The sequence below is a fragment of the Trematomus bernacchii genome, unplaced genomic scaffold, assembly GCF_902827165.1.
Source record: "Trematomus bernacchii unplaced genomic scaffold, fTreBer1.1, whole genome shotgun sequence".
Classification (NCBI taxonomy): Eukaryota; Metazoa; Chordata; class Actinopteri; order Perciformes; family Nototheniidae; genus Trematomus; species Trematomus bernacchii.
In genome coordinates this window covers 3,805,889-3,817,995 of record NW_022987828.1, presented here as the reverse complement: position 1 = coordinate 3,817,995, position 12,107 = coordinate 3,805,889, and the positions used below count along the sequence as shown (strand labels likewise).

The 12,107-nt window shown below is 41.3% G+C and overlaps 2 protein-coding genes across 2 annotated transcripts in view; both read right to left on the bottom strand.

The window, feature by feature from the left end:
- Positions 1-539: 539 nt before the first annotated feature.
- ly6pge (lymphocyte antigen 6 family member pge) lies at positions 540-2,959 on the bottom strand. The gene is made up of 3 exons (XM_034152297.1): positions 2,899-2,959; positions 1,252-1,368; positions 540-733 (listed from the first exon to the last, which is right to left on the bottom strand). The coding sequence occupies exons 1-3, from the start codon at positions 2,957-2,959 to the stop codon at positions 540-542; spliced, it is 372 nt and encodes a 123-aa protein (XP_034008188.1).
- A 1,128-nt stretch (positions 2,960-4,087) lies between these two features.
- tacc2 (transforming, acidic coiled-coil containing protein 2) overlaps positions 4,088-12,107 on the bottom strand; it is a 49,489-nt gene continuing 41,469 nt past the window's right edge. The window contains 9 exon segments of the mRNA XM_034151971.1: positions 4,088-5,021; positions 5,130-5,250; positions 5,658-5,764; positions 5,876-6,036; positions 7,266-7,309; positions 8,263-8,339; positions 8,436-8,576; positions 11,243-11,389; positions 11,767-11,920. Coding sequence (XP_034007862.1) covers positions 4,956-5,021; positions 5,130-5,250; positions 5,658-5,764; positions 5,876-6,036; positions 7,266-7,309; positions 8,263-8,339; positions 8,436-8,576; positions 11,243-11,389; positions 11,767-11,920 — 1,018 coding nt within the window. The 3' untranslated portion in view covers positions 4,088-4,955.

Here is a 12,107-nt window from a genome sequence, read left to right as displayed (position 1 = left end):
AATGATGTAACAACATACCAGATGATTGAACTCTTAAGGGCCATGTTTAGATTCTGGAACATCTGCTACTCCAACAAAGCTCTTCTGAGATACTCAGGCATAAATGCATGTTGTGTAAAATCCTTTCACAGTCATTTCACACATTGTGTACAGAGCATTTAACCAGGTTGAGCTAACTGATGAACAGCATCTCTTCCTTTATCAATATAGAAAGCTAATAATAAATTATCTATGCGTATAACAGCCCTTCCCTTAGAATCCTTTAGTTAATAGCTTAGTAAAATCCATTGAAAGGTAAATCTACTTCAGTACTGCTTGGAGTCAATCCAACATGGTATATATAATCCATGCAGTCACACTTAGCACCTCAAGCTTATATAGATACGTGAGGTATATCAAAGAAGAGTGGAATGGTAGTTAAGCATGACGCATACAATTAGGCAGGGTTATTTGGCATTTTTGGAGTAAATAAGAACAACACCAGTTGGCATTTGTCTTACAGGTGGATATTGTTGGCATGGTGAAGTTGAGCAGTCGGTCTACTGCAAAACGCAGTGGAACAACAGAGGCAGAATCAGCAGCAGATAGTTGAGTCCTGGCAGCCTGTAGGCAAAACTGGTCACATTGCAGTCATCCCCGTAGCAGCAGTGAACTCTGACACCTGGCGCTCTGTAGCCCTGGCTGTTGGCCTGAGTACAGAAAGACTTGTAGGAGCATGACTTCATCACCCCACCTGACAAAACAGGTAGAAATAGAATTCAGTTACACTGGTGAAGCAGCTGATTTACATGAACAAACCCCTTTCCTTCTTTATTTTGTTATTTCAAATCAAATCAAATCAAGTTTTATTTATAAAGCACATTTAAAAGCGATATTTGTCTGTGTGTGTCCAGTATACATTAATGTAGGGCAACTAGAGTATCTAATATCTGTCATTTAAGGACATCTCCTATTGCCCCTTTCTTATGATTAAAACATTTAAAAACTGAATTGAGTTTGTGAAAGAAAATAGTTTTATTGCCTTGCACACATGGAGTCCTAATTGAGGATATTGATCAGGTAGGTGCAGCAAAGCTCTTCATTTCCTTAAACGCCTTGGACCACCTGCTGGGATGTGCCTCCAGACAGCAGCCTGTCCTCACTTAAACACACAACCTCACCTATACAAAAACAGCTTTTTGTATCTCTAATATGGGTGGAAAGAAAAGAGCTTGTAAAAGAAAGGTTACTATCTGTCACTGTTGGACTCACTTTCATGGCCCACCACCACAGCGCAGGCATCAGAGTAGCTGGGACACGTTTTGGAGCCTTGCCGGTTGCAGTCGTCGTTATTGGAGCCCATACAGCTATAACATTGCAGAGCCTCACCTGAAGGAAGCAGAAAAGAAATACTGTTACAGCACACACTCAAGCAGGACGATGAAAACTTCATGGCGTGTTGAAAGAAAATAGTTAAGTGATCTCTAAAGCATAGTTTATCTTGGTCTGGGTTGATAGCATCAAACATGCTAACTCATCAGACAGCAATTTAATTTCCAAAAGAGTAATTTCACTGAGTTACATTGTGGCAAACTCAAACTAAATAATTTCCATTAATCATGAATTGTAGCCTTTTCGTGAAGATCATTCAATGCTTACCAGGGACTTAACTGAATGTGTTTTACCCTTTATCAACACAGCAGGAACAGTGTGCTGGATGAGTGTGCAAACAGACACCTCACATCGCAGTGACTCGGATGCATGACTTTGTCCCACATTGAGATAGAAGTGAGGAGAGCCCCAATGAATCACTTCCTTCACACAAGTCTTCATTAAATCAAGCAAAGAATGAAACAAGTGGGATTTAAAAATAAATCTTTCTAACCTTTAGCTAAAGCTTCAGAGGCCCACTTTAAAACTCTAAAATGTATGTTTAAAGCTCTAGAGAGGAGTATAAGCACCTATTTGAGAACTAACTGACCTTTAAAATATCACTATAAAGCTTTCTTTTGAAAACCTACATCCTTATCCTAAATTCTTAAATGTCCCTTCAGAAACAGCCTTTCATGTTTCTTCCTAAGAGGACCAAATCGAGCTGGACCCTACAAATATTTTGTCTTGGCCATCAGAATCACATCCTTTATCACTGAAACTGTCTTTTATCAGCCAGTTATAATGTGTAGGAGGACAGGAAGTCGTTCAGCCCCACACGTGTTATGTCTCTTCATGTGGCTATAGACCAGAAAGGTGAAATCTTCTCTTAAAATCAGCAAATCAACCTCATGAGACTAATAATTAAATTATTCATTTGTGAAGCCCTTCAACTGATAAAAGCACAATTGTATTATATGGATTTGAGAAACTTGTTTCATTGCTTTGCTTCGTGTGTGCCTGTTGACATGACAAATAAACCCCCCCGCTGTTCATAGTTGACCCCGATCTATCCCCGCAGCACAGCCGCTCTACACACATGCTACAAGCATTAGTCTTCAGGCCTATTAAGAGATTAACTGTTAGGATTGCATGCTAGTTACAGAGGAAGATTACAAACTGAAGGAAGGAAAAACTGTGGAAAATGTCCAGAGTAATTATAACAGCAACTTAGCAAAGTTGACAGGATTTAAAGTGCCATTAGAAGGTATAACTCCTTTAAAACATACAAGGCATTTTCTGAAAAACTGAAATGTTGTTATGTTCAACATTTCCTGACATGTCTGAGAATAACTTGGTAAGTTATTTTCCTGTCTCTCAGAAAACACTGAAATACAGAAAAACAACAAATGCAAACTGTTCTTGGAAATTCAAGAGTGGCAAGGGAGAAGGATACCTGGAGGGAGATACCAAAATAATAGAGGGGAGATCTAAAGGGGAACAGGACTGGGTATATATAAAAAACTATAAAAAACCTAAAATCCTTACTGTAGGTTGCTAGCAGGACCAGAGGAAGCAGGAGCAGTGGACAGAAGTGGACAGCTCTCATGGCGCTGGTGGTTCTCGTGGTTCTGATCTCACAATGCAAAGCAGATTGTGTGTTCCTAAAGACCCCGGAGCTAAATCTGAGCTATCAGATGAGCTAATATCCCCTCCTGCACTGACTGAGATTATCAGACCCTCCGCTGGGACCACAGCTCTGTGGTCAATCGTTGCTTCTTCCTTCATCCTGTACCTCTCACCTCAATGCTGTTCTATAGCCACACCTCCTGAGTGAAGATCAGCCCTTTCTTGTCCCTGTCTCACCTGCTCCAGTCCCTGCTGCACTACCTAACTGATCTGTGAACTTTAACTTGGCCCTACAGGTGGCCATTTAGTTTCCCAGGTTCATTTGCCATTGGTTGCCCTGAGAGGTACGTCTGCCTGTGTGAGATTTTTTCAACAACAATTCCATAATTCTATAGAGATGGTTAAGATATTTGATATTACAGTTCCAATTGCAGTAAATCAATTCAGGTTAGACATCTGTGTCAAAAATATTGCTATAATAAATGTGTTTTACTGACTTTACTTTATTGAAAAATGCATATCCTTGTCAAATTAAGTCAATTACTTGTCAAAATATGTTCTTACAAATGTTTTTTTGACTGAATGCTTATAAACATATTTATTATTTATATTTTATTATTTTCACTCAAGTGTGATTCTGAAGTCGTTGATTTTCAGGCTTGCTCTGTGGGTTTTTTCATTCAATTATTGCAACTTTGAGAGAAAGATGCTTAATTTCCACCTCCGCCAATTAGGTTGTAACTTTGTTTTGGTTTGTTTTTTGTTTAGCTGTTGGACAGAAGGTTTCCAGAAAATATATTGGATCCTATTTCATGAAACTTGTTGAAAGGGTCTAGTAAGGGCCAAGGAAAAACCCAAATACATTTCTGGAGCTAATCAGAATCATGGGGAATCATTCACCCATTAGTTTCAGGTATCTTTTTCAACCTCATTTAACTCAATCATAGCAACTTTGGAAGAAAACTAGAATGATAGTAATTCTATTTGCATATTCATTTTCCTCATAAACACCAATATGTGGATAAATAGGTGTATTGTACCAAATTCTTCATTGGTCATGCCAGGTCAACAACATTTAATAGAAAACATGTCATCAGTGGACCCAGGGTGCTGTATTGCCATCTTTTATTGCACTTTGTAAGCAGATGCTGTACAGCAGCTGTGCAGAAGTTACTCCTCAGTGTGACAAAACGACCGTAGCAGAACTAGGACATATCCATAAAAAAATTAAATGACTCCTGCTCACAACTTAATAAGGTCACGATTAGTTTGCTTTATATCAAAATAAAATCCCAAAAAATAGTCAAGGAAGCTATTACAAGTATGACAAATATCTACAAGGTGACATGAGGAGAGTGGGCCGAGGATGACAGAATAACTATCAAAAATGCAGAAGAATCTTTTTTTATATTTGGAATTTCCTACAATATATACAAACATAACAATACAGGTTCTCTCCCACATGCAGTAAGCTATTGGGATAGTTTGTTTTCTCTTGGTGGTGTATCAACATTTTATAAATGAATCTAAATCTGTTTTTCAAAGTCTATCTTTCTCTCTTATCAAGAGGAGACAACAACAGGAATGGGTAAACAGTCTTCTCCCTCAGTGGCTGTCATGGCAACATCATTATAGATAATTTAAATCACAAACAATGATCTTTCTTTCTCATTATCATACACGCACTCACACGCACAGACACGCTCATAAGTGATATGTTACATATTCTTGAAACCAGACCCCTGATACAGAACGATACACCGACACATCAAAATGTACAGAGTGATAAGGAGAACGCCATTCCTGTGGATCCTGTATACACAACATCAGTAGGAACTGAACCCTTTTGGCCGTTTTAGCCTTAATGTCCATCAGTCCTTGGTAAGAGTTGTAAAAACAACGGATCAGCTTCATTTTCCAAGTCGTTTATTTCCCACAACTGCTCTTCTTCTCTGTGGGATTTGGCGATGTGGTCGCTAACTCCTCCCCATCTTGGAGATCAGCTCATCGCAGATCTTTGTTAACTCCTCGATCTCTTTGTTCTGTAAAACAATTGTCAAAAAATAACATTAACATACTTGTTTTAATGAATATTTTCCCATGGTTTTTATCATCCTTTCAAGCCCCAGGATTGAGAAGTTCTGACTGACCTTTTGCTCCAAGGTGCGCTCCAGGGAGTCCACCTTCATCTGCTCCTTCCTCAGACTGGCCTGGTGGGCAGCCTGCTCCTGCATGGCCTTGGCACGTACATGAGCTATGTCAGAATTCGCCCTGGAACCACACAAGTAATACAAGGAGAGTGAATAAAATGCGAGAAAAATAACTCACACTAAAGGTTGTGATGAGGTGCTGATCACTGGAAGTAGACTTGAAAGTAGGGAAAGGTGTCACATTGTCAAATCTTCAGGAACGACATTAATTATTCAGTTAACTATGAGAAAGCTTCAGGTCCTATGAGACTGCAACCTCGTGTTTGTAAAGCCAATGCAGAATACATCTTTCAAAATGGAGATGGCTTATATATATTCTATAACAACAGCTAATTCAATTGGCATATATATCCAAACATATTACTTCTTGTCATTGATTAAGTGTATGTAGTTAATGTGTTGTGATGCTTTCTCTTTGGGGGAAACAACATGGTCATGGTGGATTAAACTGTAGATATTAGGACTCACCTGTCTAGTTTCTCCTCTGCATGAATCTTCAGGGCTTGATAGCGCTGCTCCTCCTTGCGGACCCTGCACAGATACTCCTGAGCACATTTCTTGAGAATCTCCTCATTCTGAAAAGAGTGACAACATTTTTTAAATACTGACCAAATGTACTGTTAATCTAAATGTCTTACAAAGCCAGATCCTAATAATTCTCTTTAGTTGTGAATCATTTGTGTCACCTTGCGGAAGCCCTCCAGTACATCTTTCATTTTCTCGTAACGTCTGAAGAGGTCGGCAAGAGACTTTTCCACAGAGTTGAGGTCGGACAAGGCCTGGTCCTTCTCCATGATCAGCTGCTGGATGGTGTGGTGGGACAGAGATTTCTCTTTCTGGTCATCCTCTGACAGGCACACACAAACATACTGTAGATCAGATCATCTGTCTGAAGAGCCAGCTGTACTGGTCACATATACATTACATGTTACTTGTTATACCCACAAATACTTACAAACAGACACTTTATTTTTGACAGAATATCAAAATGAATGTGTGGGTTAGTATGATTTAATAGCATATAATACTAAACTATATGTGGCATGCAAACAAAAACAGTTAACAATGGGAAAAACAAAGAGACCTGTAAACAATATACTGTAATCAGAGCTAGCAGCTTGACCCTTGCAGCTCGTTTCTATACCCTTAAATATTAAATGATGAACCTTACACAATATTTCAGCCACCTACCCAGCTTTCCCTTTCATTTCCTGTCGCAAGCGTGAGAAGAATGACTTTTGCAACCATATAATATAAAAAACAAAGTAATGATGTACTTAATATCAACCACTGAGGGAATAGATAAAGTAAATACCATACTGTATGATTATTCCTAAAGTAAAATAAAAACAGTGTCTCAACATACAGGATGAAATGCAACAGAAATGGACAAACAAATGTCACTGGACGAGATGAAGAAAGTGAGCACATCTGCTCCCTTTTCTGATGTGAGCTGACACAAACAAGTGAAGGACAATTCCGCATTACTCACCTGGCATGCCTGTCAGGGTTATCAAATAGAAAGGGAAGCAAAGATGAGAGCAGAACAGAAAAAAATGGACTGTGTTAAGTCAAGCTGGGAGGGCAAGACACGTGAGAGAGCCGAGTGTTAGACAAGAGCGGCGACAGATTGAGGCTTTTGTGAGAAGTGCTTTAATGATAGAAGAAAATTAAATTAGACAGCAGCGGAAATCAAATCTTCAGGTGGCGAAGAAGATGTAGGTGAGAGCAGGAATAATGTGGAAAGTAACCCTGCTGCGAGATTTAATACAGTTGGACATGTGTGGGCAAAAGGTGAATACCTCCCACTCTTAATGACATCAGGGTTCACTTCATATCAATCTAACATAAAAGCAAGCACATAGCAAAAATAGCTTGTGTCAGATTATAAAAAATAAATCTCTCTGGAATAATTTGCAATGTAGTGTAAAGCACACATTTTGTATATTGCAAAAAAAACAAACAAAGGCAGCAAAAAGTAGGGGCAGAGTTTGGAGAGACAAAGGGTTCAATATCCTGAAACCAATCCTCTGGTTTTGTAAGCAACCCAAAATCTGTATAGAAAATTGAACTCACCTATCATCTGTGCAATCGTCTTCTCATACTCAGCAACAATCCTCCTATGGATGAAAAAATGTCAGATCATCAATATATTGATGGGGTTGAATCTGTATCTCATATTTTCTCAGGGTATAGATGTTTTTAAATGTCAGTCTGTCGGCCTGTTCGAGCAAGAAAAACCACATGATCGAACCTGGTTGTGATATTGCCTTAATATGCTGGGAATCTTTTAGTGGCATTTATGATCATCGGATTATCTAAAACTATCAGTAGCTCTGTATCTTTTATTTATCTGCACTGTGTGTACAGTTTTCATCTAAGCATTGCAGATTTAGGCTCCCCCACACTTCAAGCCCAGTAGCAGCATGGCCCAATGGGAAGTCATGTTTTGGGAAAAGCAGGTTGATAAAGGGTAAGAGGATTGATTAGCCATGCCTCCCCCTTAGCATCTTAGCCCATCCTTATCCCCAACCTAATCAGTCAAATGAAGTAAGCTCAACACTAACTGAGCGATAGCCAGCTGGACCCACACCCACCACCTGCTGACAGGGAACAAGGTCTTAGTATGGTATTTCCTTGAACCCACATTGTCAGACATACTGTAGATTAATCCTCTCTGGACGTTAATATGAGTTAGTTCGTTGATCCAAGTTTTAAGATGTTCTCAGACTGTTGGTGGTGTATAATCCAAAGGACACCAAAAGCCACTAACACATCTTGTCATGAAAAGTTGTCAAATATCATATACAAACATCATTGGTTCCTCTTTTCTCCACCATTAACTCTCATGCTAATAGCAGGACTCAGATGGCTCTCCACTCTGCAGTTAACCATGGCTGTGTTTTACACTTAACGCGATAGTGATGGGTGGAGTCTATGTAGAAGACACTAAGCATGGTGACGCGGTACCATCTAGCATAAACACGGGGAGGTGTTAAATCTATGTTGTGTAGTGTATGTGTGGGACCTCACTGTGTTGTAAAGGATGACAACTCAACATACTACTTCTTACCTCATCTCCATCACTTCCTGTCGGCTGTCTTCATACTTTCTATGCCACTCCAGCACTTCTTTCTCCTTTGTCACAATCTGAGGTAGTAACAAAAGTGTCAAGTAAAGTGTGCGATGTAGAATCAAAAATATATACAGTGTTACTCATAGGACAAAAATAAACTTTTTTGGCACCTCTTCTCGTGCAATTCCCAGCGAGTGGTCCAGTTCTTTGGGGAGGTGGGGACTCTCCCCCTCGATGTAGTTGGTGCTGGTCCTGGTGTACAGCGAGTCCTTGGACACACCGCTATCTACCGCAGACGAGATGTCTCTGTGCTGCTTCCAGGAAGCAAAGGAGATGCGGGAGAGGAAAGGAAACATAACCAGTTATAAACCAGACTAAGCTACAGATGGTACTCCCTTGGGCCCACTCGCATTCCTGAACAATATCTTCGAGGCAGCATCAAACTACAACAAAATGTACCACACAGCAAAAACAATATGTAAATGAGGGAGACTAGTGATGTTCCTGAAGACTTGGTCAGCTGCCACATGATTGGATGAAACAGTCTTCATTTCTACAGTATTAGCCAAGTGATTTGGCTGATGCTGCCCCCAGCTGAGCGGTCATGATCACCTGCTCATCGCAGAAGCTTGAATGTGATTGGGTCCAGGCAAGGCACACAAGAAGGAGGGCAGCATTTGATACAGCAAGGACTGCATCAGATACAGCAGAGGGAGGGAGGATAGGGCAAGGGGACTGGGCAGCATGGGTAATAGATGTTATTCTCCCGTTAAAACATATTACAACATTGTGGTCTTACCTGTTGTGGCTGAAATCAAAGTGTAACCTGTTACAGCATTTAGCCAACTATTTAAAAAATGCAAAGACTATGATGGGAAGGGAACAAGAAATTCCAGAGGATTGATCTTCAGAAAGACTTTGGATAAAATGTTGAGGTGTACTGAGAGACAATTAAAAACTAAGTCTTATGCATCTGTTTGTGTAACCATTGCAACAATTCACCAACACTTTTGGTCCCCTAAAAACTGTAGGTTTATTCTGAGAGAGTCTGGTTTTTGGAGGATTTGATCAAATGATGGGGGCTTACAGGGTACAAGGAGATCCACTAATATGCAGAAAAGCGAATAGAAGTGTTTGGCTTGCCTGGATCAGTAACTTTTTACCCACTTTTGGGCACCATGTGTAATTGGACTTCAGTGTTTTATAGGCAAAAAACGTAAACTTTCGACTTGAAAAAAAAATAGTTGATGTGAACAAAAAAGGATAGGCTAGATAGACGAGTCAAACACAAAAACAACCCAGCAGCAAATGTATTTATTCAAGACTAAAAGAGATACTAAAAACTGCAGATAACACAACTTGGACTCATTTGCTCACAGGTACAAAGTACAACTAAGGGAATCTAAAAAGTAATTTATAAAAGGTCTAAGACTTAGTTAGTTTACAGTGCAGTCTAAAGGTATTTGAGCAGTGTGGGAAATGAAGCCCTATTATTTTCTGAGCAGTCTAAAATTGGAAGTAGACGACTAAGTTTTGAAGTGTTGTGATTCCTACACTCTTAGCTAATGTAGACGTGTTCGACTTCATTCCCCCTGAGCACTGTAACCTCGTAGTTATTTCAAATCCATTGTGCTTGTGCAGTGAGCCAAAAACCATGAAATGACCAAATACTTGGACTGCACTGTAGTTGGATTATAGGACGGGGGCGGATCAAGGGGTATAATGATACTCTTACTTTAAGTAAGGGTGAACCGTTGATATTCCATCGCCGAGTGCTGGGTTTCTTTAGTCTAGACTGTGAAATGTGTGGGACACAGCATGAGACAAAGCAGAGAAGGAAGCGTCTTCCTTCCAGCTCTTACACTGACTTTCTTTTAATGTTCATAAATCAGCTAAGCAAAAAATAATCCCTATTCGTATATCCAGGCATGTGCTGTTTCAGCATAAGCCCTCCAACCAGCAAAGTTCTCACACTCTACCCTAAATACTGACACCTACCTACCTGTTTGTTAGTGCTGTTAGTCCGGAAAAAGGACCAATTTAAAATACAAGAATGTGACTGGGATTTAGGCGGATGATAGCAAAGCATCAACAAACACATCTGAGACAGTTACATCCCTACAATTCCTCGGCTGCTGATATAAAGTCCATCAGGAGACAATCCCAGTCACATTCATGCCATTGTAAGGCTTTTAAAAACAGGCAACATGCAAGTTGCCTAACAGGACACAGTTGAGGAGCTCGCTGCTAGGCGGGGGGGGGGGGGGGGGAGCTGGATGCGTAAAGCCATGTTAGAGATTCCATATGTGGGGATTGAAGAGGACTGCATATGTAGCTGTGCAGCCACAATGTTGATAAGGCCATGGGATCACACTCACACTCAGCATGGTGTGTTTAAGGGGAGGGGAAAAGGCAGGCTGAGACACACTCATGCACGCACACTACAGCCAGGCACACGTGCATCTCACACACACCTGCATGTCCGTAATAACTCATTCAGGATGCTCTTTCCTTTTACACACACATTCACACACACACACACACACACCCTTTGCATACATCAGGTGCAGCACTCAGCGCAGTACCTGGGGGTTTACAGTGGAGAGGGAGGGGCACTGTGAGATGTTTTTGGCTATCTGCAGAGCCTCTATCCTCAGGGCAGCAAGCACCAGTTCCTCCTGGGCCGCAGACATGGGGGGTGGGGGAGGGGTATTGGTATTTTTTTGGGGGGTAAGGGAGGGGGGTTGCGGCCCCAGGATGAGAGAGCAAAGGGAAAACATACAGACACTTGAGTTGAGTGCACACACTTGCTGTCTACATTTCACACACCATCAATCTATGGGGAAATGAAAAGGCTGGATGTAGTGAGATGAAACAATGGGAGTAACGTGAAAAAAACACACAATCAGGGTGGAGGGGGCCCACCAGAGGCAAGCCATTAACATAAAGAGGGGTCATCTGTGGTCTGTCAACACACCTGTAGTTTTTGAGCGAATGCTGTCGGGTTGGTTTCAGCCAGGTCGGGCTCCAGGTACTGCAGGAGGTCGTCACACTCAGACAGCCTGTCTAACAGGGGCATGGGCAGGACAGGAGCAGGGGCCTCCACAGGGCCCAGGCTAAGGGGCTACAGGGGCACCGGGAGGAGTGGGGGAGGAGGGTAGGGGTCAGCATGGCAAAGCAAAGCGCTGAGTTTTTGAGTGGCAGCATTGGGAGCTGAGTCACTGAGTTTAAGCTGGGAAGCTACAGTAGTGTGGGGAGCTGGCTATGTGTTATTAACAGTGACAGGGCTTTAATGAGAATCACTATGACTGATGTTGGAGGGCTAATTCAAGGCCTGAAATACAGCCTATTGCAATCTGCCCCATGTGACTAAACATTGACATGGTATAAATGTGACAAAATCATAACTGTCCCAACATGATGAGGACAAGACATAGAAATGACAACATGTGTGATAACTGATCGCTGAGTTTTGAATATTTACAATAGTGATCGGCTCACCTGCTCATCCCTCTCTGTGCTTTGTGTTCGGCTGAGCGCCTTGTTCTCTCTCTTTCTGCCCTTTTCCCCAGCAGAGCCCTCGGGACCAGGCCGGGAGCTCAGCACCGGTGTCTTCATACCCGCTGTTATCTGGGCCTCCATCTCCTCAAAACTGCTGCTCATAGGGAGAACCAGAGGGGAGAGACATGGCATGTGATTTACTGTATATGATGGATGAGAGTGTTAATGAAAAACGGAGCTGAAGCAGCTGTATGCATTATGCAATCTTAATCATTCTGGTTTCTAGTTAGCCCAATGCATAGTCTACTGTACAAGTGAAGCACTGAACATTGCACTGTAAG

Bases quoted from the DNA above. Each gene is read 5' to 3' on its own strand.
- ly6pge (XM_034152297.1), bottom strand. From the start codon at position 2,959: ATGAGAGCTGTCCACTTCTGTCCACTGCTCCTGCTTCCTCTGGTCCTG. The intron at 1,369-2,898 runs GTAAGGATTTTA...TGCTTCCTTCAG, and splicing joins GGTCCTGCTAGCAACCTACA to GTGAGGCTCTGCAATGTTAT. The intron at 734-1,251 runs GTGAGTCCAACA...CTGTTTTGTCAG, and splicing joins TGTGGTGGTGGGCCATGAAA to GTGGGGTGATGAAGTCATGC.